This window comes from Oryzias latipes, chromosome 17 (assembly GCF_002234675.1).
Source record: "Oryzias latipes chromosome 17, ASM223467v1".
Taxonomy (NCBI): Eukaryota; Metazoa; Chordata; class Actinopteri; order Beloniformes; family Adrianichthyidae; genus Oryzias; species Oryzias latipes.
In genome coordinates, this window is record NC_019875.2 from 20,967,765 (window position 1) to 20,995,642 (window position 27,878).

The 27,878-nt window shown below is 39.5% G+C and overlaps 1 protein-coding gene across 3 annotated transcripts in view; it reads left to right on the top strand.

The window, feature by feature from the left end:
- Positions 1 to 277: 277 nt before the first annotated feature.
- chd7 (chromodomain helicase DNA binding protein 7) overlaps positions 278 to 27,878 on the top strand; it is an 83,949-nt gene continuing 56,348 nt past the window's right edge. Inside the window, exons 1-2 of one of the 3 annotated variants that reach the window (XM_023965274.1) lie at positions 278 to 607; positions 25,985 to 27,543. In XM_023965274.1, coding sequence (XP_023821042.1) covers positions 26,088 to 27,543 — 1,456 coding nt within the window. In that variant the 5' untranslated portion in view covers positions 278 to 607; positions 25,985 to 26,087. The other 2 variants (XM_023965276.1, XM_023965275.1) reach the window with 2 other exon arrangements.

Here is a 27,878-nt window from a genome sequence, read left to right on the forward strand (position 1 = left end):
TAAGAATACTTTTTTTAAATAAGGCAAAAACTAAAAATAGTCCGTACAAGTTTGTTGCCCCCCCCCCCCTCCCATATTTTTTTAATTTAAATACAAACAATTGAATTTTAATAAACATTTCAAAACAGGAGTCCACAGTCAAATCAAACTAACGCCTTTGTTTTTAATTTTCATATCCAAATGAGAGTCCAGAGAAAGCGTCACGCGGGCACGGCCGAGGTCAGTGACCGCGCACGCCGCTGTTTATCTGTACGAGAGGTCCTCGGGAGCGCGCCCCCCCTGGCCGAGGAAGGTGAGCGAGTGTCTGGAGGGGAGGACTCGGGAGCGCGACCAGCCGAGGGATCGATCGGATTAAACTCGATTTGAGTGAAATTAACACAAAGGAGAGAAGAGCAACACACACTAGTCGGCGAGGTCGCGGATGCAAGACACGCCGGAGAAATATTGAATGAAAATAACAGCAAACACGAACTTTTTCCCCCTGTTTATTTATATTTCAAACTGAAAAGGATCGCGGTGGATGGGGTTTTTTTCCGAGCAAGCGGAGATTCTACCCTGGTGACGAGGAGTTGATTTGATAAAATCCCGAACCGATCGAGCTTGTTGGGTAAGCAACCTAAAGCCAATTTTTTTCCTATTTTTTGGGGGGGTACAAATAACAATCTGGTTGGAATGGTTCTACAGTCTTCGTCGGTTATAAATAAAAACCTCCTATATTTTATCAATGAATAGTCAGTAAGTTTGTCATACTTTTTTGCTCGACAATCGGACTCTAAACCGCCGTGCGGGCTATGTGCTTTTTCCAGTCCGGAGGGCATTGGCTGAAGGGAGAACTCCATTCATCTCGGGATAAATCGTGCTAAAGATTTATCGTTTGATACTAAAGTCATTGAAGCTGCCATGCCGACATGCTAACAATAGCAAGTTTAGCTTTGCCAGCCGCTGCATCGCTCAGAGACGCACAACAGTCCTGGTAGATAGTTGAAAAGTGGAAAGGGAGAAAAAAATCCACGAAACGCCACGGTGAGCTCTCCGCCTGTGTAGCGTCCCTCCGTAACTACTTAGGCGGTTTTGTGGATTTGAAAACGGACTTAATTCAGTTTAAAAGTGTTAGCCCAGTTAGCTAATTGTGTTGAAGCTTCCAGGAGACACGAGGTGGCTCGAGCGTAGAGGTGAGTCACCGAGCGGAGCTCCGAGGGAGATTCCCAGCGGACAACACTTGGCTCATTTGCCCCTCATTTTTGATGGATTTATACCAAATGTTCGCAACTAAAGTTGAAAAAACAACGAAATGAGCGCGCGCAGTTGTGTTTTTTGTGAATTTTAATGGAGTCTGAGTGAAGTGTTTGTAGTAGTCGCTAGTTTTATTGGACGGAAGGGACAGGAGTGGAGGAGGGGGGAGGCTAGACGGTCATCCCATAAAACAGTGTTTTTCACGCTTTCTCAGTCAAGGTTTGCGTGAATTCACGTTTCTATTAAAGACAAATATAGATTTTTGCGACTTTGTCCTCCGTTTGGTTCGGGGTAAAGTGCTTTTCGGAAATAAAAACCGAGATGAGAGAACCGTTCCCCGGTCCGGAACGACGTGCGAAATACCGCTGATAGGCTAATTAGCCGTGCTAGCCGCTGGAGGTCGGCCCAGCGCGAGGACACAGAAGTTCAGCTAGCCTGCTAGCCAGCTCCCATCCTTATTGTGTCCGGCCAAACCACTTCAGAAACCCATCCTCTCTCATCCAGAGCTGCCTACTAACCTGCTGTCGGTGGATCGCTCGGTCGCTTGTTGTTTTGGCAATGGGATCAACTTTATGACTTTTTTTTGAGGAGTTAAAATATATATCTTTGTTAAAGTCGCCGTAAATGTTCTTTGTGCATCTTTTTTGGTGTTTGAAACCGATCGTTTTCGGTATTCTCAAGTGAAGTAGTCGGCTACACTTGTTACTCTGTGTGGACGGGAGGAAATAAGTAACAACACCTGCCGGGCGTCGCCGCGATTGGGACATTTTCTTTTTATTTGGTAGCAGAAACTTGCACGGTCTCATCGACATGGACTGTTGAGTGAGCGTCTCTCTGCCATCTTTCTCCATAATGCGTCCTGGAAGCAGTTAACTTGCATAATGATCAGCCGGCTGCGCGCACGCATCTCCCAAGTCTCACTCAAGAGGGGCAAAACTTCCCGAAACATTGACTGGTTAGTATTCGTTTTCGCATCGCCGCCGTATTGAGGGTGACACGTAAGGTGTTTGTTGTTTCCCTGGCTCCTGTTTGCCAAAGAGCCAGGAGTTGCTACCCCCACCGCCGTGTGTCTGAGCCAAGATGGCAGCTAGTCATGTTTAGCGGGCCACAGAGGGAGAGATAAGAGGCCCCGACCACACACACACACACACACACACACACACACAGCACACAACAGATGTTCTGCACTGGTCTCTCGTTCCGTCTTTTCTTGTGGTTAAAAATGAGGCAACCTTCCCTCTTTCAGCCATCGCCTTGCTCTGGAAGCTGTTTTGGAATCAGCAGTAACTTTTTACATTTTATTTTTTAGTTTTAAGGTTATACATAATAATCTAACACAAGCATTCTGCAGAAACAGCTACTGGTAGACTTTTTGGTTGCTAGAATTGCACCGTTCAATCAACTTGTTGATGCTTATTTGGTTGATCAAATCCAGTGTACCGTATTTTTCGAACTATAAGTTGCAGCAGCCAAAAAATGCACAATAAAGAAGGGAAAAAACAGATTTCATTTTGAAAGGAATAATGGAATAGTATGACAGTAATATTCATGCTTTATACTGGGCATGTGGCGCCCAGGGTGTAAGCAGTGAGGGGCTTCTTCTTCTTCTTCTATTTCTCCTGTTTACCAGTGCGTGTCTACCACCTACAGTTGTAAGAAGCTAATTGCGAAATATCGAAGCAGTGCAAACCTCGCAAACATTGGTCCAGGCTTTCTCTATTCCGATATATGAAAGACTTGGTAACTTATAATTTCAGCTGACACAAACTGCAGTTATTAATTTCTCCTCCATGATCAATTTTCAAAAGTTTTGGGACTTGAGTCCCAAACTTTTGAGACGCCATCCATGTGTGACTACCAAATCCAAGTCCCTGGTTGGTGAAAGTCTAACTTAAGTTTCAACGTGCATTCAATGGTCGCTTGTTTTGTACGTAGAGACTGAAAACGGCGTGAACGTAAGAGTTTTGTACACAGAAACCCAAAATGCGCATAGGCTTTTCATTGGAAGTGGTTGCTTGTAATTGCTGTTGCTGAGGGCGGTGTGCTTAAAGGCCCGTACACACCGGGACGAATTTCGCGCACGATATTCGCCGACGTTTAACGCCTCGTGACTAAACAAAGGGCACCAATGAGAGTGTGCACACCGACGGGAGAAACGGCACGCGTCAAAGCGTCACTTTTTAAAAAACACCTCGGGTTCGTTTTTTTTGGTTTGACGCGCCGCGTCGAAATCTATTCGACCAATGAGAATGGCGCTTTTGCACACGTGTCTGGAGCTTCTGAAGTTACAGTAAAACACAACTTGGGGGCGCTCAAACACAAAACTGCCTTTCTGAGCACATATACCAGCGAAGAAGATAGACGCCAAGTAGCGTCTACACTGCCGCGAAGAAACAATGACGGACATTCTAAAATATCCCCGAACCAAGCACCAGTTGGAGCTACTGATGCTTGAAATATTCATGTTTTCTTTGTATTATTCTGACAAGCCCGTGAATACTTGCTCTCTTCTTCTGAGTGAAAAGCAGCTTTAAGTACTGGAGTATTTCTGTTTTACATTAAGCGCCATCTAATGTCAGGGAATGAAATTGCATGTTCGCACGGCTCATCGTCAGACTGGGTGTGAACACAAAAAACGTGGCGAAAAACGCTGTCGAATAACGCCTGGCGAATATTCGTCCCGGTGTGTACGGGCCTTTAGACTGAACGGCGCTTCTTCTGTGTTGCTGTCAGTGGCGAATACTGACAAACCTACAAGCGCCCTCTAGCGGTTGTTGCCATTTATTTTTTTTCGAAAATCACAAGTTTCACCTTGAGTATGGGTCAAACCTTTGGCCAAAGTACAAAAAATATCTTACTTATACCACGATGGATCCTTTGATTATGGAGAAGTTGGAATGATGAACTCTGACACAGGAACCTAAGAAAGCAGGTGGAAAACTGTCAAGTTTGACTAAAGACTTCTTAAATTTACTCACAACGTGAATGTAATAAATACTGGGTTGTATTGTTTTCTCCAAATTTAAGCATAATGATAATTTTTTTTGTTTACCTCTGAATATGTGTGCCATTCAAAGAAAACCATAACCATGTTGTGACTAAAAGAAAGTGGGAAAAAAATGATAAAATATTGAGATGAACAGTAAACGCTTAGGATTTCATGCTTTTAGTATTTAATACATACAATAAATATGCCCAAATATCTTTTATAAGAAAATAACTTGGTCGTTATGAAGGAACCCACTCTGATGGACTTTTAGAGTGACGCATGTTACTTTCAGACATGTAGAAAGATGTTTTCATGTATCAACTGGGTTTGTGTGGTGAAAAAGTAAATGCCTGTAGGATTGCAGTTACTGACTTTAGTTCACCATTTTGGATAGTAACATTCTGCTCAGCTTCAGCATCCTAGGTTATTTTACCTATTTTCTCTGTTTTGGTTAAAATGGCTTGATATTAAATAATCTTTACTTTTATCTTTCATAAATAGTTTTTCTTAAGATTTAGCTGTGCTTGCTATAGCACACTTCATCTTAACTTCATATTAACCCTTTATGCACACGTTACACGTTTGGATGAGTTAAAATTGCAGGGGGGAAAAACTTAACCGATGTATCAAATATATTTTCCTTGTCTGCCAAAATCCCTGAAAACTTTGAAGTGACCAGATATTCTGGTCTGGTCGATTTTGACATTGGTCACTTTGAGAAGTATCAGTCCACTTTTCTGGTTATTTTGTTGTTAATTATTGCATTGCATTTTTTTTTCGTTTATCATGTTTGTATGTCAGAGGATTTTAGGAGCAGTTGAGTTTAGATCTTTTTGATTCCAAGTAACTGATTTGTCCCCCATTTGTGTTTTTTTCCCGCCGTTAAGAATATGGTGTGAATTTGAAAACTGAAAGTCATTATAATTTAAATATGCTTTAATATATGACTTAAAATCATAACAAAAATATAATTTCTGGATGTTTTTTTCAGTTTTCTTAATTATATTTCCATTTTCCCCAGTCAAATGAATGCATCATGAATGTGTATATATTTCTTCAAAAACATGTTAGCTTGACCAAAACACAAACTTGTTTTCTGGTGTTGAGTCGTGTCAGAAAAAATTGCTATGACTGTAGATTAGGCCTGCACAATATACCGCAAATTTATCGTTATCGCGACATTAAGCTGTACAATATGCATACCGCAAAAGACGGCGAAAATCGCAATAAATGGTTACCTTAAATGTGCTAAAACAATCTCGTGGCAGCTTGAAATATTGAACAAATGAAATAAATCCCTTTTATGCATTTAACCAATCGGAAGGACCCGTTTACGTTGTTGATCAATCAGATGAGCCCTTTTATGTTTGATGTTTGCCTCCTATGTCGACAAGGGTCATTTGGAGTATAATTTTTAAACTGTTGCAGTGAAATGGAAATTATGTTTTTGGTTGTTTTGCTATTTGTTTATATACCACGAATCATATCGTTATCGCAATATTAATCACCAATATCGCATATCGCGAGTTTTCCTCATATCGTGCAGCCCTACTGTAGACTAATAAATATCTGCTGTTAGGTCAAATGCTAAAAGGGTTTCTTGTAGATGATGGCACAAAACTAATAAAGCAATAGTCTAAATGTCTTTGCCTCACATTTCTGCAGAACTTATGTTGGGTAGAGAGCAGTGCTGGGATGTGTCCTAAACTTTATCACTTTAAATTAAATTTTCACCCCCAACAACAACTTTCATGTTTCTTGAATCACCCAACAAAAGCTTCGTCCATAGAAATATTGTTATGAGCGTAAAAGTAGGTAAAGACCCCCGCATATAAATGTTAAATGAAGACTATTCTCTTCTTTGAGGCATTCATAGGAGCCTTAGATGACCTTTGCAATTAGATCAGGAACTATAGGAGCACAACAAAAAACAGTAACGTCTGATCGAACTCGCAGTTCTTACTGTTTTTTAGTTTGGAGTCGACTGTATACTTTCCACTTTATCGGCTTTTTACTCCTCAGACTTTAGGAAAACATCCCCCCCACTCTCACAGTTAGGAAAAATGTGTTTTGGGGGTAGATGGAACATATTTTGAGGGTTGAAGGCTCTCCCCATTGTCTGGGCCAGATTGCAGCACATGGCGTGGGGCAGTAGACTGTGTTGGTGCTCAGAAGTTGTTTGGTGTTGGGGCGAGAGTAATGATGTTTGTTAGGGTGGCCATTTTGTCTCCTATCATCATGTGTCGTGAATGGCAGCCGTGTTAGCAGAGATGAGGAGTGGTGCTGTTGTTTGCCTCCATCTCTTTAATGTTTGCCATCTATTGCTCCAACCCACCCACCCACTCTCTGTCCAAGCGTGAGCCTCCCTCCTCTTCTTTTTTGCTCTTCATTGTCACCCTTTTCATCTTTTTTTTCTCTCTCTCCATCTTTGCCTGCCCGTCGTTCCCTCCTGTTCCCTCCTTCTTCTCCTCCCTCCCCCTCCTCCAGTCCTATCATTTCTAGCCAAAAGGTTAGCGGGGGTCTTTAGCACTGTGGTGACATTCAAAACTGAGTGTCATCGATGTCTGTCTCACTCTCTCATCCCTCCCTCCCTTTCACCTGTCTTGCTCTCTGCCCCCCACCCCCCTCCTCCTGCAGCGAAGGCCTTCTGGACCAAGTACTGTGCCTAGAAGAGAGGCTGGCGTAAATACAGCTCTCAAGTATTTCTGTGTGGGTTGTATGTGTTTGTCTCTGTGGAGGAGATGTTCTGTCAAGAACCCCCGACGACCAATATGTGCCATTTAATCTGTCTTTGACCTCAGCCAATGAAGACGTGTGTCGTAGTCAGTTTCTCCTCTTCACCGCTCTTCTGTCCACTCAAGGACACTTGGAGTTTTTTTTCTATTATTTTCAGATGGAGCCCAGTGCTAAAAAAGGGACCTCAAAATGAAAACAGATTCAGTTTTAATTGGTTCTTCTGTCAATGTGTTGACACAGTTGTGTCATCGATTCACAACATGGACATGTCTTCTTAGCATCCTAGTCTAATCATCAAATTGTTCCTGTGACTGATGGAAAGTTAAAAGCAGTCTGCTCATGGAGTCAACATCTAGCCACTGAAGCAAAAGAGAAATATGGAGTTAAAGGAAAACAAGTTGAACAGTCGTGTCCCAGCGTGTTCCTACCTCCACAGTTTCTCAGTAAGTTGTTCTAAGATTTTTTTATTTCTCAGATACTGTAAACATGCTGAACAAGGACAATTGTAGCTATTGACTGTATATGAGAACTGGACTGAGTGTGACATCACTCATAAAAAATGGCTTACCTCTGAAACGAAGTCAATTCAGTCACCATTTTTTCATAATGCGGACGTGTTCGAGGCATTTATGTCAGAAAGCAGTGATTGGTTCAAGTTGGTCTGAGTCATCATTTCTATGGAAACTGGTTTCACCAATCAAGTGTGAGCTTGTTGGAAGTTCACACCCCTGTCACTGAAAGCAGGCTCGTGAGAATCTGTCAAACGTTTCTATTGATCAAGGTGTGGGTCAGCGTTCACCACATAGTTTTATTGAGGCATCTGATTGGTCAGTTAATAACTGGAAAAAACTTGCAATAAATAAAAAAATATCATGAAAAAAAATAGGATAGGATAGGAATAGCTGGTTATTACTGAATACAAGTCTTTTGACTTTTTGGGACCAGCGAGTACTTCCTACCTGGAACACGAAGAGGGAGGGAGGGTTCACTCAGTCCAGTTCTCAGTCAGTGGTCTAAATCTACCATAGAAGCACATTATCCCAGAAACCACAGTCAGAGAAAAAAAGAATGTTCCAGAACAAAAACTACCATCGTCTGTAGAGGACAACATTTAGAGTATGGAGTGAAACTAATCACTCCTAGGGGGAAAATGGCACCAGGTGAGCCTGCTCCTCTGGTCTAAAATGTCTCAGCAGTAGCAGTGATCAATAAACCTGGAGTCTGGGTTTGTCATCTCACCTGCTGTCTGAATCTGGGTTTGGTACGATCTTTCCTTCTACAGGAATTTATTTGCAATTATTTTAATAGGTTGGAAATTCCATTGAAAAAAAATGTTTTCAAACTGATGAAAATGATTCATTTTATGTAAAAATCAATCAAAAATCCAACCTTTGATGTTCACGTTGGTTTCTGAACCTGAAAAGATTCCCAGTTAAAAGGCGCCCCGTAGATTTCAAATGTCTTCAGTATTCAAACGCATGACAAAAGTGTTGGGGGGGGGTTTTCCCTAAACCCGGCGACTGTACCGAAGTGTTGAGTCATTTGCATCGCTGAGCAACAATTTCCCCTCACCTGCAACTTTTTGATCTCTCCTCGTTTAGGTTTGTATCTGCTAAGTGGCTTTCATATCATAATTGAAGAACAAAAACTGGAATATCCCTGTAAAAAAATAAAAAGTTTTAATAAGGTGGAACACATTTGTCTGCTTTGGCTGGTGAGCCCTGAAGGTGGAATGTCAATGATTTAGAGCAGTAAGTGAAGTTGAGATGATTTTCCTGCAGCCAGTTCCACTTTTGGGATAAAAGTTGGTGAAAGTTATTTAATTTGGGACTGTAATTATCAAGCTGGCTAAATGAAGTTTGCTTACATTCAGAAAGTTCTAAAACCTTGATTTACTCAGCAGAACATTAAAGCCGTTTTTAAAATGTATGGTGTAATCAGTCAAAAAGAGATTTTTTTATATATATACTTGTTGTGATATGATCTAGAAATTTATAGCAGGCTGCCTAGTTTAATATAATTTTTTTAGAACATATAAGGAAAATGTGAAACTGAATCTTGTTTTTTTTTTTTTAACATTCTACTTAAATTTGACCCGACATAATTTAAAGGAAAAAAAAAGTTGTTCTATACAATAAGTGTTTCTTCATGTGAGCAGACATAAATGAACCAGATTGTTGAAATGAGTCTTAGATCTCTTATGTTGTGGTATTTATTTCCTGAAGTTAGTAACTGTAGAGTTTGCTGTACCTTTGTCATTTATGTTGTAAAAGCCTTTTGTGGTCTATCGTGGTACGTGTTTCTTTAGAGAAACACTGATCAAACTTCAATCATTGGAAGATGATTTTGATAAAATTGTTAAGAGGTGTTGTGGTCTGAAGAGTTAGAGCTGGTTTACTGCTGAACAAACTAATCCTTACCCAAGCAAACTTTTATTTGGTCACAAATTCATGGATTTACATTGTTTTGCAAGCTTACCTTTTTTTTTTTTTAAAGTGAGTTGCTTGATTGACTCATAGGTCTCCCATAAGTCAATAAACACCTTCCTTTACATTTACCAAAGGAATACCTGGAGAATCCTAAATACTCTCCAAATCTTTACAATGTTCATCTCAACCTAGTTATGGAAAGGTTCAGTTATTTTTATGTAAACCACTTTGGCCCAGATTTTGAATCCCAATATGCAGATGTGTTGGTTGAAAGAAACCAGGGAAGCTAAGACATGTTTACTTAAAATACTTTTTTAAGAAACAGAAGATATTTTCTTGTTTTCTTTCTTTAGCAGGACAGAGCAGTGGTAAGATTTCCTGTAGTTCTTGGTCGTTTTTGCTTTAATGTGTTTGACGAATTGCAGAATGCACAGACAGGGGCTTCAAAAGTAGCTCTGACCTGACAAAATTCATTGCCTCTAAGTTTAGCATCTGTCCCCTTCTTTTTGATGACCGGCAAAAGTTTCATTCAGCACCAAATTAGTCATGGATATTAGCTCTCCTTTTGATAAATATCTTTTTCTCAATGCTTCTCCTTTACTGTCCGCGTACACCCTGGATTTTTGCTTAATTTTGTTTTTAGAAAAGTCATTTAGGTTCAGCAGTAATCATTTTCTGCTACGTGGTGACCGATCATTAAAATGTTCTCCTGAGAGATGAACAGGGTCCATTTAGGGACTTTAGCCTCAAAATCCTATTTGTCCTTGAATGCTACAAAGTAATTGAAGATTTGGTTTGATGTGCTTTCGTAAAAAAGTAAATTAAATCAGAAAGATGATTATCTTTTTTGCAACAAAAGAGATTTTAATCAGGAATCGGAGGATTTTAGGCCAATTTCTTGCTACTTTTTAAGTGAGTGACCCCTACCTAAAAGAGACTTGCTGAGTTAAGACATTTTGATGCTAAATTATTAGACGCTTTAATAAAAAGCAGAGATGGCCCTCGTATTCAAACATTCATGAACTTAACGCAGAAAATTTGAAGCTGCATAGATGTCAGGACTTCAGTCTTTGAGCTTTAATCAGCACCATGGAAATCGGTTCCAGCAAAATACTCATTTAAGGCTGGCTAGATTCATTGGGGTACACACCATGTGTAAATGCATGGGTTTATTTAAGCCCAGATGCTTTGGCGTTCACGAGGATTGGAATGCTCAGGGGGAGAACCTGATCAAATGCTGCACTGGATGCTGTGCAGAAGTGAAGTGGCACAGCTGCTGAGCACGAGTCTTGCGTGAACAGCATCTCTTGGCTGTCCTGTGGGCAGGGAGGCTCTGAACACGCCAACCTGAAAGTGATAAGGCAACAGTATGTGAAGACTTGTGAAGACTGCATATGGGGAGTCGTTGGTCTGAGTAAATAACAAACCATCAGTGGAACTTACAAAGACGAGAATGTGCGGCAGTTTTTATGGAAAAAATGTGTTAACATAAGTTTAAGATGACAAAATGCATCAGCGATCATAATAATGCTGCATTCACACCAAACCAATTCATGTCAAATTCCCACCCGCGCCCTCTCTTCTGACTCGTGTCAGATTCGCTGCTCGACGCTTGTTCAAAAATGTGTTCATAAAGCTTGACACTCCTAACGTGTGTGGGAGGAGCTACTGTTAAATGTTTTTAGCCTCATCGCGACATAGAGCCGTGTCTGTTTCTCATTTACAATACATAGAAGACACGGCTGATGTATAGAGATCAGGTTTATTTATTCTCTACAAAGCACCGGTAAACACGTCGCCACGTTTGGGTTCATGAGATCATTCAGACTCTCCCAGTACGGTGAGCTTCACCATCTGCTGCACGAGCTGCATCTGAATGACGGCCGGTTTCAGCTCTACCTCCGTCTTTCTGTGACCCAGTTTGTAGACTTGCTATCCCTCAATAGTCCGAAGAGGGGAAAAAATAAAGCTAAGAATAAAGTAGAGTAACCTTTTGCTAGTGACTCAATGCAAATAAAGAAAAATGTCATAAATGATCCTGCTGATCATGTCATCAACACGCCACATGCCGAAGCAGAGTCTCTGATAGGTTGTCGCGATGCAAATATTTCGCCAAAGTTCAGATATTTGAACTCTGGACGTGCCACAGGACCTCTTTATCGCGTCTTTACATCGTCTTAACATCGTCTTAACATCGAAACTGGATGCCCTTATATGCAAATCGCGTTCAGTGTGAACACTGTTTTAGAATAAAGGACATAAAGGAAATGTTAGACCTTTCTGCTTGGACCTCAATTTTACATTCCGAGTTTGGGGTTTTAATAAAGCTATTTAAAGCATTGTTTTTGAACTACAGATAATTGTCTTGATGTGCTGCTGCCTAATTGAGCTGAACTGCTGGCTTTTGATTGGTTGATTGGATATTTGTTTCCACAAGCAGTGAAACTTGACTGCAATGAAGCACAAACTAAAACCAGGACTGTTTTGAACTCAATTTTATGAAGATATCATATTGCTGTAATAACAGATTTAGCTCTTCAGGGGATTGATAATTTTACACCTTAGCTTAAAGTAGAGATGATTATATTTTCAGGTCATGGTAGCACAAGTTTTTTGGTTTCATTAAAAATGTACTTTCAAAAGTATCTTTTAACAATATGTGTTTTAAAACGCTTCTTTTGGGTGCTATCATTGGTGTATCACTTAAATTCACCTGCTTAACAGCCAAAGCCTGAAGTTGGTGTCAGAGCCCACATAACAGGTTTTTAGGCTCAGTGATCACATGAACGCGCACACATGCCCGGTTTACTCTAGCAGGTTCCTTGTCCACCTCCTGTGGCCTACTTCTCTCATTTTCTCCCTCCCTCTGTTCCTCCATCCCTCCCTCCGTCTGTGTCCTCTGGGATCAGGCCGAGAGCCGGCCAGTGGTTTTTCCTACCACATGGTAAAGGCAGGGAACAGATTGGATAAACACAGCCCTTTCCTGCTGACCCACCCCCGCTGACCACCCCCTCCCCCATACACGCACCACGCACACACGTACACACTCACTCTATCCATTAACAAAGCAGCCGTGCGTAAAATAACCAGAATTTTTCTAGCCTCACTGCTTCTTTCTTCTCTGTCTCTTGATCCTCCACCTCCTCCTCTTCTCTCTTCCTTCCTTCCGGGCTTAAAATCCCAGCCTCAAACACATGGCCCTGCATCCCCTCACTTGAGCGTAATTACACACACAGCTAGCCAGCTCCTGCATGCTGTCCTCCATTTGCGAACAAAGGTATAAATTATAGTTGCTTAGATCCTAGCGGTAATTTGAGGTGGGTGGGTGCACACGTGTCCTCCAGAGGAAGAAGGAGATCACTTATATTTCAGGTGTGTAGTTTGGCTCTGTTGCTCGTCGGCTTCGCTGTCATAGTATGTTTCTTTGGCTCAGATTTGCTGTACATCTCAGAGGAGCCATGGCGTTGTTGACATGGCAGAGCCGGTAGTAAAGCCTGCAGGCTACAGACAGTTTAGCTGCCAAAGTGTTGACAGCACTGGAAGAACTGCATTGAACCGCAATTGGCTAATCTCCCTGCCTTCTTCTTTTCTTCACCTCTGACATGCAAAAGTAAAAAGAAGAAAAAAAAAACTTTTTGGTAAAGTTTGGCATGACCAATAAAAACAAAACTAAAAAAGGACTTCACTTTTAAAGCTTTTTAAAAATGCCACTCGAAAAGACAAAGTTGAGGAACGAGGTGCATGAAAGGCACCAATCCAGCCAGTTTAATCCCAACTAAAGTTTACTGCTAGTTTAACAATTTTTGTGACAATGCAAACCATTGTAAGCAGTTGAAAAGCTTTTATTTACATCAGAAAGCAGTCGTTTTGGGTCATCTCTGTCTAGGTTTGTGATTGGCCCTAATTTTCCACTTTCTTTAAATGGTTCACTTTTAAAGAAAGCATTCTCTCTGCCACTTTGTCACACCCCTTAAATAAAATTCCCCATCCTCACTAGACATGTAACGTGTAATATTAACGAGCAAAGAGGCGGCTGAAGATGGCTTGGAGCTGGAAAATCTCTTAGTCTGCGCTTTTGGGATGTTTTTTTTTTCACACAGAGCAAATGAGTTAACTTCACAAATATGCATGAAACTGTTGGGACAGCCGGGGGAAATAAAACATTCATTTGATGGCAAAAGTTTTTATTGGCAAACGACGAGGACAGCTCACACCACACAGCAGCGACTCAACAGCAGATGTTATTGAGAAGATGAGCAAGGCAGCTGGAGGAAGATCCCCAATGTTTGGCTAAAGACATGGATCCTTAAAAAGCAGTGTTAAAATAAGTATTAAATATTTAGCTTATTAATTCAAATTATGTCACAAATCTGTCATCCTGCAATATTATCAATAAAACAAATAGCTTTGTTTGTATTTTACTCACATGTAGAATATAAAGGTAATTGTACTCGTTTTCAAGTCCAATGCCTCATCATCAAATTTGTAATTATACTTTTTTAGTGTTTTGGAATATAAACTTGAATAAAGGTATAAAGAACCAAAAAAAGTTATGATCAGAAGGTAGATCTAAATTTTGTTCCACTTGAGCGTTATCTGATGTCCTGGGTCAGATTGCAAAACTCTAGTAGAGCTGTAAAAGGAATCACAAAATGTAGACATAAAATTGTTGAACCAGACAATATAATTGCGCTCTTGATTATAGCATAATATAAATAAAGGTCCAACATAAGCACTTCATTGGCTTCACTCTAATGTTGCTGGCTGTCAGTGAGGCCATTTAGTTGCACTGACTTGGCAGTGATTGTTTTTTTTTTTGCGGCTTCGGCTTGGCTGAATGGGTAGTCTTGATAATTGTGGTTTGACAAATCTGCAGTCCAGTGTCTGTGTGAATTTCAGAGTCTGGCTGGTGATCGCCGGTTCATTTCTTAACTCTGCGTAAACCAGCGTGTTCTAAAGGCTTGATGATAATTAATGGTTTCAGGGGTGGATGAAAGTTGTAAAATCGGTTTTGTTCCCATGCTTATGGGCTTCCTGCAGCAGCAACAGAACCAGACTGGAAGTTCTCTCTGTGTTCTTGAATTTGGGAATCTCACCACGTTATGGTGAAAGTCATGATGCAGATTCCTGAGCTTTATTTTTGGACATTTTTCTTCAGTAATCAATGGAAGAAAGAAAGAGAACTCCTTTCATTATAATGTTCAGTATTTCTTTGTCGTCATTTAACACTTGTAACGTAGGATTTCGGCTAAAAATTAGTAATGGATCCAAAGTGAAAACACTATCTAACCTGTTGTGTCTATATGTGTGTGTGTTTTTTTTTTTTTAAATTCATCACTAATATCGGAGTGAGAGAAAAATCTTTGTCTGGGTAATGCAATTTAGAGTCACGCGCTTCCTTGCAAAAATCTGAATTTTTGACTTGACATTTATGGTTTTAGAGTTCGAGGTTATGACCTCTAAACATGAATGTGGTTTTATGAAGCCATGTATAAAAACACTGATAGCTTTTGACACGTCCATGTTCTGCAATCAGTTTAATTAGGTGGAAATGCCTCAAATGTTCACACCTTAGCCTATTGGGTTTATCACTTGAAACAGTGAATGGTGCTGGAACAATCAAGAGAAAAAGTCTGTTCGCTTCTTATGTTTGTGTTTGCAAAACAATCTACGGCTAATCCCGATAAACCTGTTGCCTTCTTTATTTTACCATTTTTACAGATGAGACATTTTCCAATTTTTTTTTATTTAGTCATCTGCATTTTCTTTATTTTTTAATTTACTTTTACTTCATGTACACATAATTCACTTCTCTTTGATCCACTGGAAACGCTGTCGTAACCCTTGTGCCATACTAGGCACTTTAACATTGGGTGTTGGGTCATCTAGACCCACTAGACGGTGCGCTGAACCTTTTTTCTTAAATGGTTTGTGAACCTCACTGGTGTCCATGGATTACATGAAATCTTTCCACCTTTATCCACCTTTGTCATGGTAGGGAGAACATGTCAATGTAAGGGTGGGGTCATCTAAGATAGCACAAGGGTTAATGTACACTGTGGCTTACCTTACTTGCACGTGAGCTGAGACTCATTCTCCAGCAGATCAGAGCTAACTTATGTCCACACCAGAATCTGGGTGAGCTTTCACACCTGACCAAAGGAATAGACTATTTTAGGGAATCATTTCTGCTTTAGACTAAAACAGCTTTCAGTTGTAGTCACATTGTTGCCACAATGTACTGTTTAGAAACTTAAGATAGTAATTTTGGCACTTATTTTTGTACTTATCAGTTTTTTTGTTGTCAAACCTTCCTTCATCATTGCTCAGAACACTATATGTTGTATAAATGCAGAGAAATGCTTTAAAGGTGCTGCTTATGTTTGTGTTCATCTGTATCTACAGAAAAACATACATGTGAATACATTTACCCGGTGAGTTTATCATGCTAGAACTGGAGTCAAATGACTTCTGCGTCTAAATTATAAAGTTGACCCAAGTTTACTTAAATGTTATATGCATGAGCCGCAGTTCTCACACTTTCATAGCTGCAGAGGAAGTGTTCAACTACAGACTAACATGTGATTGGTGCATAGCATTTGCAAAACAAACGCTTTCAGCATGCATCAAATGTTTAGTCTGTTTTCCTGTTGTGTTTTTCTTTTACATTTTTTTTTTTTTTTTTTTAAGACGACAATGGGTCACAAATATACAAAATCTTGGTGTGCAGAATGAGCTCCCCACCCCTTATGTTGTTAAATCAGAAACAACTCGTCCGGTGGTCGGGTTCTTTGGTGTCCTAGCATGTCCTGTCCTTGATAAGATACGTTTTCTAGATAAAGGTTTAGAGTCGCATCTTCTGTCACAATGTATGACCTTTTCTTATAATTCAAGTTAAATTGAAGAAGCAGGGTCTTAGTCAGAGCTTATTTTGGGGCTGCTGTTTCTGTGTTTAGACCTTCAGATCAGTATTTGAGTCTGCAGAAGAAGGCTTCTTGAGGTTTTGTAATAGTGGCTGTGGTTTAAATGATGGTATCAGTTTTATGAATGGACTGAAGCAGGGTGTTGTGTTTAAAATTGACAATGAAAGCCCATCTGTCAATAATGTTCTAAAGTAATGAGTATTGAATGCGTTTCTATTGCTGACGAATGCTGTCACTGAAGTTTGTGTCCGCTGTGACCTTCTAGAAACTGATTTTGTCTCCTACAAACAGTTATTATCTTAGCCTCCTGTCTTTGGAGGATGGCTTCCCACTTGCACGATGGCTACAGTAATAATTGATTATTAATGTATAGTTTCAACGCTAACCATCAGAACTTAATTCAGATGAAGGTTCAAATCAAATAAAAAATCAAAGCAAATGTTTAAATATTGTTGTCCTAATTTTTGTTTTTAACTGGAAAATGAAAGATTTTACAATTATGATATAGTTAGGTTCTTAAGAAAACTTTTGTACTGACTGAAATCAAAGTTTCTCTTTGGTGAGCCTTTTTTTAATGTTGAAAAAAAGATTAGTTTAAAATGAAGGTTGTAATTCAGTGGCTGCCATTGGAAATGACCTTCTGAGAATTCATTTTGTAATTGGTCATGAAAATAGATATTTAAATATAAAAATACCTGACAATTGAAAGATCTCCTTTTTCTGTTTAGTCATTTTGCTGCTTTCTGGTGCGTTGGGTAGTTTAAAATATACATATAAAAGCTTTTATTGCCTTTTTTTTGTTTCCCATGGCCCTTTTTTATCTCTTCATAATTCTGTAGTTATTGTTTTCTTTCATTGATTTATTTAAATATACTGTGTGAAGAAAAAAGTCTAATGGTTTTAACTGAATTCAGTAAATGTTTTTAAAACCCTGGACTTAAAACTACAAACTTGCACCAAATTGGTGATTAATATACTTTTTTAAAATTTGATTATTTTTTCAAAGTTACGATTTTTAAGATCATTTGTGTCACAGTTAACTGAATATGGGTTTTTCATCCAGAGCCCACGGCACAAGTCAAACAGAACAGCAGTTTTTTTCCCAAGGTGGTTTGTGTTACTTGTGACATCTTGTGATATCGAGGAGATCCACAACAGCTCATGTTTTGTGTTCCAACATTGTCATACAAAATTGAAGATTACTGACAGATGGAGACCATGCTCAGGCCAACTGCAGTTTTGCATCCAAAAAAAGGGAAACCCATGCAAGGGACTGTATTGATGTGAATCTGCTGCTGCAGGTACCAGTGATAAAGGAACACACAAGCAGCTCTGTCCAGCTTGAAGGTTTATCTGATTATAAAAAAAACAGTACATAGCAGTTTATTGTTTATCTAGAAAGTTATAAATGCCAAATTATTTTAGGTTTTCCCTTTTAACAGAGCAGGGTGGTGTTAACTTAATGCATGGCAGTAGAATAAATGGAAGCACCGGGGGGCTGCGGTTTGCAAATGTCAAGACTCGTTTTCTTTTTAATGCCAGGGTGTAAATCCAAATTTCTACAAACTACTTCAGTCCATATCAGGTCAGGATTTGAAGTTTACAAATGAGAAAGCAGACTTGGCGTGAATTCACACTTCCAGATTTGTTACCCACATCTCCTCAACCCTGGTCAGCAGCACAAGACCGATAACATATCTGTATGACACTGCCATCGCAATAAACGGTGTAAGGTGGTGCTTCAAAAAGGCAGTTTATGCTAGATGTTTTTCTCTAGTGGCTGTTTTAAAACTTTAATAGTCTTAATTTGTAAGCAAAAATTAATGGGATGTCCTTAAAAAATGTAAGATGATAGGTAAAGATGGATATCTCCAGTGCACTGATATGTCACAATCTCCTAACTAGCTTTGGAAGTGTTCATTTTATTTTTACAACCTAAAGCTGTGTTTGCAACGAACATGATTTGTATGGTGAATTTTCTCCTGAACACATGTCCAAAAATGTTCATAAACTGGATGCTCCCATCACATGTGGGAGGGGCTACTGTCCAAAGGTTTAAGCCTCATCACTACATGTAAGCATCAACTGCATCTCGTTTACAATGCATAGAAGACATGGATGATATCACGGCTCGTTGTCACGCCGGCCAAAACCCTCTGCTGCCAGACCGTCGCACCCCAACATTCAACATTTTGACTGTACATTGACTTAACATTGAAACTGGTTGCTCAAATCACATTCGATGGAAACGCAGCATAAAACTTAGCCCAAGACTTAGCTCTTTTACTGTTTTTCTTTAAATCCTTGCTCCAGGGGGGTATTCCAGAAGGCATGTTCAAACTACACTGACTTTAACCCCTAAACTCTGGCCGAAATCCGCCTGAACTTGCCTACTATGGGTATGTCGGTTCCGAAAGACCGGATATTAGTTAGCGTAATTGCGCTCCACTTGGTAACCCTGGGTTAATGCACATGCACGGCAAGTACATAAAGGCATTCTCAATGGATCGCCGAGTCACGAGTCACCAATTGAAACACGTGGAGAATGGAGAGCGCTATACTTCAGTGAGACGGGGTTGGAGATTTTTATGACGGCGTATGAAGATTATACGTCCGTCAAAAAAATAATTAGGCTGCATCATCAAAAGAAAGAGTTCCTGCTTGGAGAAAAAGAACGGACAAAGTAACACACGAGTTTCTGATCTTATTTCCGATTACATTGTGATGTGCGTGAATATATATATATATATATATATATATATATATATATATATATATATATATATATATATATATATATATATATATATATATATATATATATATATATATATATATACACACACACAACTTCTAAAACTTAAATGAATTGATTCAATTGGTAACAAGTAATTGAGTTAAATTTATTCAACCTAATTTCGTATGTCTATCCAAGTCAAAAATTGTTTATACAACTCAAATTTACATATTCATCTAACTATCATATTACTTCAATTGCATTAAATGTTTTTCCATATTAATCTATTGTACTTCTTGAACTTAATTCTTGTTTTTTCCTTATTTGGATCGCTTTCCTCACAAAAAGTGCACTATTTAACAAATGGTCCGCCTCGTGTTGCACCACCGCTGCAGTCCAGACTCAGCGATCTAAAGCGATCTCTATATATATATACCGGTATGCTGATCGTCCCGATGGGTTGAATAAAGCATCAGTTCAGAGAGAAAGTTCACCGCTTGTTTTTTCCAAATGATGAAGCAAAAGGTTGTTTTAAAGAAGCCGGCGCAGTGATACAAACATTTAAGCTAGGTGACCGGACCTTCTTTTTTTCTCCGTGCGGTTATCCTGTAGTATATTACTTTTTAATGCAGACCCAGCAGCCAATCAGAATCAAGTATTCACCCGGACCATGGTATAATGGGTTTTAAAACTCTTGACCAGAACAGTAACTGTAAAAAACAAAACATAAATGCCTACAATAGACTCTTTTGTAACATACGTAGTGCACATGTTTGCACACATAAACATTTTGTACTGACAAAAACAAATGAGCTCAAGTTGAAGAGCCAATGCCAGAGGAAGTGGTAAAGAGATTAAAACTCAAAAGAGTTACAAGCCCAACTTTTCAGTGGTGGAGGGAGGTATCACTACAGACTTGATGGATAACTGTAAGGAGAATGACATGAGCGAGGAGGGGAAGTGCAGCTGTCCAAGCTGTAGATTAATGTTACTTTGTGGGCCGCTATCAGAAGAAAGAGACTCAGTAGATTATCTTTGCCTGCCTCCTTTTAACTAGAGCTCTGGTGTGAAGAACTCTAGGCAGCTGTGCACACACAGCAACCTCTTAAAAGCAAACCAGGTTTCATTTATTTTATATTGAGTAATTTATGTCTAATGTGGGGTGTTTTTGACACATCTGACAGGAAATCTCTTGCCTTCATTGTAGCTTGCAGCAGAGGATGTGAAATTGCATTCTTAATACTCTCACCTGCCACACATGAGCACGTGATGAAACTTTTTCCTCTCCCGCAGTGATCGAAAAGCATGTGAAGAGTTTCATAGTTGTTGTGCATACTGTAATCTAGCAGTTGAACACACCGTTTCATACGCTGTTGTTTAGTCTTTTAATGCGGCTATTTGGAATGATAGTACCTTTCTGTGGTGCATTCTTTTAATTTAATGCATTGCATTTTGTTGTCAGTAACTTTTAAAATTCTGGCTAACCTCTAAATTACCATTTTAAAATGATCTTTACAAGAAATGTTGGTGTAGGAAATAGGAACTTTCATCTAAGTATATTCTTAAAATCTTAGGTTTTCTGAATCTCGAGTCTGATTGTCCTTTCTCACGGTCTCCTTGGTTGTTTCTCGAGCTGTTGCTATTGATTATTTAATCTGGTTATCATCCTTTTGATTTGTCGGTTCTTCACAATTTCCTGTTTTGTGGTTTAGCTTTTTTATTTATTCTATTAAACAAGCAACTGATTACTGGATTTACAAAACTTGGGTTGGTATTGATTTCACTTGGATTGCAGTTTTGTTTTTATCTCTTATTAGAATACATTAAATGAGGGCCATGAAATAATTAACAGGTCCATGCACAAAAAAGTTCATGCACATTGATTCTAATTTAAGTTTTGAGATTTGAGTTTTTGTCTTATTTTGTGAGAATTAAAAAAAGAGGATCAAGTATGACATAGCATCACAAATGTGAAATCAACACAAAGGTATTATTTATCTTTAGGTATCACAACAGTAATATGGTAATGTTTTTAAAGTGTTGTGAATAGAACTTCTTTCTTTATGCAGCTCCCCTCAGGGTTTTTCTTTGATTTAATTTCCCTCTGCTTGACATTATCAAAACAGTTTTTTTTATCAAATATTTCATTTATTGTTAATGCCCAAATGAAAAACTGTTCTTCTACTAATACAGTAAAACAAACACATTTCAACTGAACCAAAAAAAGCTCTTATTTGGCAGATTTTACAGTGTCCCCTTGCTACTTTGTTCACAAGCACTGCCTTAAATTCAAGCCAGCCACACTGTGCCAGGGCCTGACGGGAAGCAGTGTGGTGGTAAAATTCATTCAGATCCAGGAGTCTCATTACTGTTGATGATCATTACTAATGTAAAAGGTCTTTGGGTTGGTGGCTTGACTGAAACATTTACTTTTGGTGTGTGTTGTGGAAATGAACACAATTGTCATTCCGGACAGTTTGGTGTTTTTAAATATCAGACGGCATACTTTTTTAAATATTTGATTAATCAATAGAATCATTGAAATATTGAAATAAATCAAATGCTTGACTACAAAAAAACGTCTGCTACATGTTTAACCAGTTTATCACAACAGAAACCAGAGGGAAGTTTCAGAAACTTGACACTCATCCTAAGCAGTTAAAAAGCCTCCTAGCGTTAAGCAGTTCCAATCGGTGTTGCTTGTGTAGATTTTAAAATATCATTTATGTGGAATACCAAAAAATATATATTTTATTCTGTGAAATCCTAAGGTATTTTCCATTTGACTTTTTAAAAATGGAATTTATCAGCAAATGCATGATAACGCATTAGTTGTCTGGTTAATAATGCTGCATTTCATACACACACACACATATATATATATATATATATATATATATATATATATATATATATATATATATATATATATGTATGTGTATATGTGTGTGTGTACATACATACATACATATACACACACACACACACACAAAAAGCTGTTATGGACTTCATGAAAGCTGCCAGAATTACAAAATTGCTAAGCACTGTTTCTATTATTGGCATCACATATGCTTTCAAGATTGGGCTGAAAGGTTTGAGTATTTTTGGACTGAAAGGTATCATACTTATATGTTAATATAAGAGTTATTTTTAAATATTAACTTTTTAAATGTTTATTTCAATGAACATCATTTTCTATTCTTATGCTTTTTAAACTCTTTTTAAAGACTCGACGTCCATTTCCCACAAAATACACGAAAACATATAAAAGACTTGAGGATAAAAATAGGACACTCAAACAAGTATAAGAACAATTACATGAAAAGTATTTAAAAAAAAAAACAATGTCATAAAAGTCTAAAAATCAATGACATAAGATTCAAGATCAACTTTATTAATCCCCGAAGGAAATTTGGTTGTAGTAGCAGCACCACGGAAATAAGATAAGAGATTAAAAAAAAAACAATACACAAAATATACAGGAAAAAAAGAAAAAAATAAACGGGCAGAGAATATACAGTCGAGAACTCTAGAACTCTGAAACTCTAAAAGTATAAGAACAGTAAAATAATCAGATATCATGAACCTAATAAAAAGACTAGTATAATTAGGCCATTGTGATATGAAGTCATAATGTTAAGTTCTCATGGAATAAGCTTTCAGTATATAACGATTTTTCAAAGGGAGATGAAACTTTGTAGAACTGCAATTCTTTCTTTTCTCTTAGATAAAAGGTTTTTGTCTGCTTGCTGGTTCCCAGACTTCTGAATGTAGGTTCCCTGACAGATGGGCCTGACGAGTCCACCTATTCACTTAAAAAGCAACTGCATTTTGACACGGACATTCTGCTTGAATTGGGATCAGCCATGGGGGACATTGCAATTCATGTCATTTGCTGTCTGGACTAAAGACGAGTGTCATCTCGAGATGGAGAGGCAAACATTTCCTTCTCTGACTGCAGCTCGGAGATGCCACTGGTCTTCCTTTCAGCTTTTATGATGTCTGCCAGAGGTGTCAGACACTTGTTCTTGCAGGCCACTGTTCTGCTGGTATTCAGATATACCCAATAGATAATTATTGCTGATGTGTTATGCCAGTCAGAAGCTGCAAGAGGGATTTAGGTGGAAATCAAGCAGAGTATTGGCCTTCTAAACCTTGAGCCTGGTACATGAGCCTATTCTGAGAGTGCTCTGGAAATGTGGTAGGGGTTCATTGCAGCATCTGCTGCTGCTCTTCAAGAAGAGTAAAAAAGACTCTGATCTGCCTAAAAAATGTAATGGTTTATGTGTATTATTATGAGTGTTTTTACCAACTCAGTGGTGCATTTTATTTTTGATTTCATTTTGGTTTCATTAAAATCAGCTGTTTTTTTAGTTCAGGCGTTTATTGCATTTGCTTCTCCCAAACGGTTTTTCTAGCTACTGTAGACTCTTATTTCATTTCTTTTTTGTTTTAAAAATGTTAAAATGGAACAATTTCTTCACTTACTGGAAAGAAATTCCAAACTAATGAAATGATTATTTTAGCTAGGGCTGTTTGTGTTCTTTTGTATCATTGCAATTGACTTGGTTTCATTTAAAGGGTGGACCTCAAAGATGAGGACAATATTGGTTTGAAATTGGAAATTCATGGGGCTTTTCAGCATGTCGCTTGACACATCCGGTTGCCTGGTAAATTCCCGTCCTTGTAGAAATACTGACAGATCTGTGGTATGAATGCAGATCAGAAATGGGTTGACTTCAGTCTTTGGTTGGCAGGGCTTTTGGTTATTTATAAGAATCTGACACTGGCGTGTTGACAGAATGAATGGTGGATATAATAGCATATTAGCTGTATCATTTTTGTCCACAAGATGCTGTCGTTTTTGAAGTCTGTTGCTGGCAAACGCCAAACTATTCCTTTTAAAGGACTTCATTCAATTACTCACCTATTGCCCTTCACAGAGCCAGACGTTTACAGTACACTTTAACCAAGCTGTTGCCTTGTTGTCAGTGTCTCTTTTTCATTGTGTGGAGCATATTTAAGTTTAGTGCCCTATACATTATATTATATCTATGCCAAATATTCATTTGAAACTTTTTTCCTACTAAATTAAGTACTATTTGTAGTAGGAAATTGTGAATTTGTGGCCCTCAGTGCCTTTTGTGCTGTCTAATGAGCAAATATGCGGTTAGGTAAACCCATGGGGGGGTATACAGTTGAAGTGTGCTGGGGGAAACAAACGAGACGCCCGGGGGTAGGTGGGGGAGCACTCTGGCATGTACATTTTGGCTTGGGTGTAGTTTTTTTTCTGCGGCCCATAGAAGTAACACGCAAACGCCCCCCACCTCCTCCATGTCCCACTACGCGCATTCATTCATGCACACTTAAATCCACCTACCTCCATCCTCCTGTTCATGCAGAGTGCCGTGCTGCGTTGGCTGTACAGCCACTGGAATGACAGATTATTTGGATTTTTCTAACTTTTGTTGTTACTTTTTGAAAATCAAGTACTCCTTCGATGTGCATTTCTGTTTCCTATAAATTCCCTTGGAAAACAAAGATTCAGAGGGTAACACGCTTGAAAAGCAGCAGGTGGTTTGCTCCCTTGTCTCAAACATCTGCCTGGAATGACTAAGTAGTTAGTTACAGAGTCTGCAAGCCATTCAGCTGGCTGACTACTGACTGACTGGTGAAGACTCTTTGCCCTGTTGACTGGCTGATTTCTTGCAAATGGCAGCTGCTGCTGTTTGGAGTTGCATCTGCTTGGTCCTTTGTTCTAACACACACTCTGTGACTCTGAGTGTGTGCTGGAAAATAAAGAAGTTCTTTTGTTTGGTTATAAAATGGAGCTGGGGGCAGGGTTTGGGAGGGATAGAGGAAGGGGGGGTTTACTAATGTGAGATGTGTGTCTCTGAGTGTGAATGTAGACTTTTTTTGTTTGTTTTTTTGTTTTATTCCTTGAATGGCACATGTTGTTCTGTGATGGTTACAAGCAGGAGACTTATTCCAACTACCTAAAAAGTTACGAGAAATTATTCTTAATATTTACTCTGCTAAATCATCTTTTGTGTAAAATATTTCAGTTTTTAAATCCATTTTGCAGCACTGTGGGGTATAGATGATCATACTTTAAATAACTGTCATTACTAAATGAGTTATATATCGATGATATTGCAACTGTTCGACATTTGAATGTTCACCTGCGCAGTGACTGTTTAGTTTATACTTTTCATACCCCACTTTTTTATTTATTTTTTATAAATATATATATTTTAGTTGACCTCAGTCTTAGTTACGGATTTAAGAATTTTGTTACCAGTAATCAGATTCCTACTCATTTCTCTTCTTTTTACAATGTTTTTCTATTAAGAAGCTAATCCTTACTTTTTTCCCTTCTATTTTTTGTGCGTTTAAGTTTTAGGACTTGTGGTTTTGAATGTTCTCCCATAATATTTTACTTTCTACCTTTTTGTTTTCGGTCCGTTTTTAATTTTAGACATTGCTCCAAACAGCATACTGAACAACAACTATGATTGTTTTTGTGAATCATTGTTCTGAAATGGTTTCTGTGGTGTTTTAACCAATACCACTGTGAACTTTAAAATTATTTGCATGTCTAGGGTTGTACAGAAATTTCTTGAAGATATGTGAATCAGAAGGGAATTCCACAATTCTAACTTTCTGTTTGTTTTAAAGATCATTTTTAAAGCTTTATGATTTTATTATTTTTACGTATGCTCAGCGTCTTTAATAAATCAAAAGGTTCACAGTCTTTTGCTGTTAAATAAAGCCTTTTCTGCTTTTGAGGTTTTTCTTGATGGTCCCCATACGAAACTAACCATTTAAGCATAACTCATGTTCCTATTAAACTTCATTTCATTTGTGCAGAAGTCACGTGTTTTGTCTATGATCCCACTTTCTAATAGTCTCTTCCCTTTTCTGTCCCCTTCTCCAGCAACCACGATGACCATGGAGTAGAAAGCTTCAAATTACAGCTATCTGATTAGCTCTTCACTGCACAACACACCTCTCTCCATCTGTGGGCCCACCACCCAGCCATGGCGGACCCAGGGATGTTGAGCTTATTTGGGGACGATGCAGGGCTGTTCTCAGATGGATTAGACAGTTTAGGAGAATGCTTTCCTCAGCAACAAGCTCCTGGCCAAGCCAATCCTCTGGCCCAGCAGACTAATCCTTCTCTGAACCACGACCACCAGGGAAACAGGGGTTATCACCAGGGAATGATTCATGGCGCAGGGGCTGGCCCAGGGCAGCCCAAGTTGGGGCAAATGTACGAACACAGTCCCTACACCAGCTATGATCAGTCTGCTGCACCAGGAGGACGGATGATGACCCAGAATGGCCCAAGTCAAGGTCCGGCAAATGTCAACACGGGCATGAATGGTATGGCCTCCCACTACCATAATAACCCTGCTAACTCCAGCAACCCTCATCATGGGTATCAAGGTGATGCTGGAGGGGGAACTGGGGGTGGAGTTTGGGGCCAGCAACAGCAGAGCAGAACAGTATATCAGCAAGCATCGGCAGCACCAGGGGGCGGTCCAAACCAGATGGGAGGCTACCAGATGTCTCAAGGCAGTTATGGTGGAATGCAAGGTCCACCTACATCCAGTGCAGCTCGCATGAATCAACACTACCCCCAACAAAGCATGGCCCCTCCTCCTGCTCAGGATCCTTCTCACTACTTAGGACATGTTGCAATGGGAGGGGCCCAAATGAGACACCCCCAACCTCAGTCACAGTCCCCGGGCTATCCCAGTATGGGCCACACACCCCGATACCCACACTCCCCCTCCAGACAGTCTGCACACCCCCACCAGCAAGGGATGGCACCGTTTGCTGGTACTCAGTACTCTGGATACCAGACTCAATACGGTGCCATGGGTCCAGGAATAGGCCCGGGTGCGAATGCTAACGTTAGTCCCAACACCAGCCAGTCTATGGGACCAGGACAGCTTGGTCAGAGGTTCAACCAGGGAACGGGCTCAGCAACGGGGCAACAAGGACAGCGTTACCCCCAAGGAGCACCACACCAATCCCAAACTCATCAAACCCATCCTGTCCCATTGCAGCAACAAGGAGGGCAGCAGGGCCAGCCTATGCATCCCCTAAACCACCCCCACAATCTTAACCCACCCCAAAACCAACCGCAGCCCCACCTTGTTCCCCCAGCTCAGGGATCTTACCCCTCCCCATCATCTTTATCTCCTATGCGGGTTTTAGGAACCCCAACCCCCCCTCCTCAACAGGGCAGACCTCCAAGTGCAGGTCTACCAGGGCCTCCAGAGGTTACGGCATATACCACCCTGCAGTCTCCACCCACTGCTATGGCCCATGCACAAAGACCTCCCCAGACCCCCCTCTCTGCCCCACACCCACAGCACCAGCAGCCTCACAGTATGCCCCCCAATGCAGGGCAAATGTACCCTGGAATTGGACCGCAGTGTGGTCCTCAAATGGGACCAAATAGGCCTCAGCTTCAGCAGCAGCAGGGTAAGGAGCTGACATTTGTCTTTTTCCAGAGCTGCCTTAGCTTTCATTTCAGTCATTATTTAGGTTGTCTCTGAATTTATTTACTATTTAGTGCACTATGTAGTTTGGGTGTCTAAATCATCAATTCCAAAACCCAGTGCTCTGGAATTTTCCCAGAAGTCTGTGAAAAACTATTGTGTATCAATGCTCACTAGATTGGCGAATATGGACCATAAGGCATTGCATTTAAACAATTTGCCATTCAAAAATGTATTTAAATGTATTTTTTTATAAATGATCCATGTTTTTATCATCAGAACACAGTGGATTCATAAGTAATATTCGTAAAATGTTCA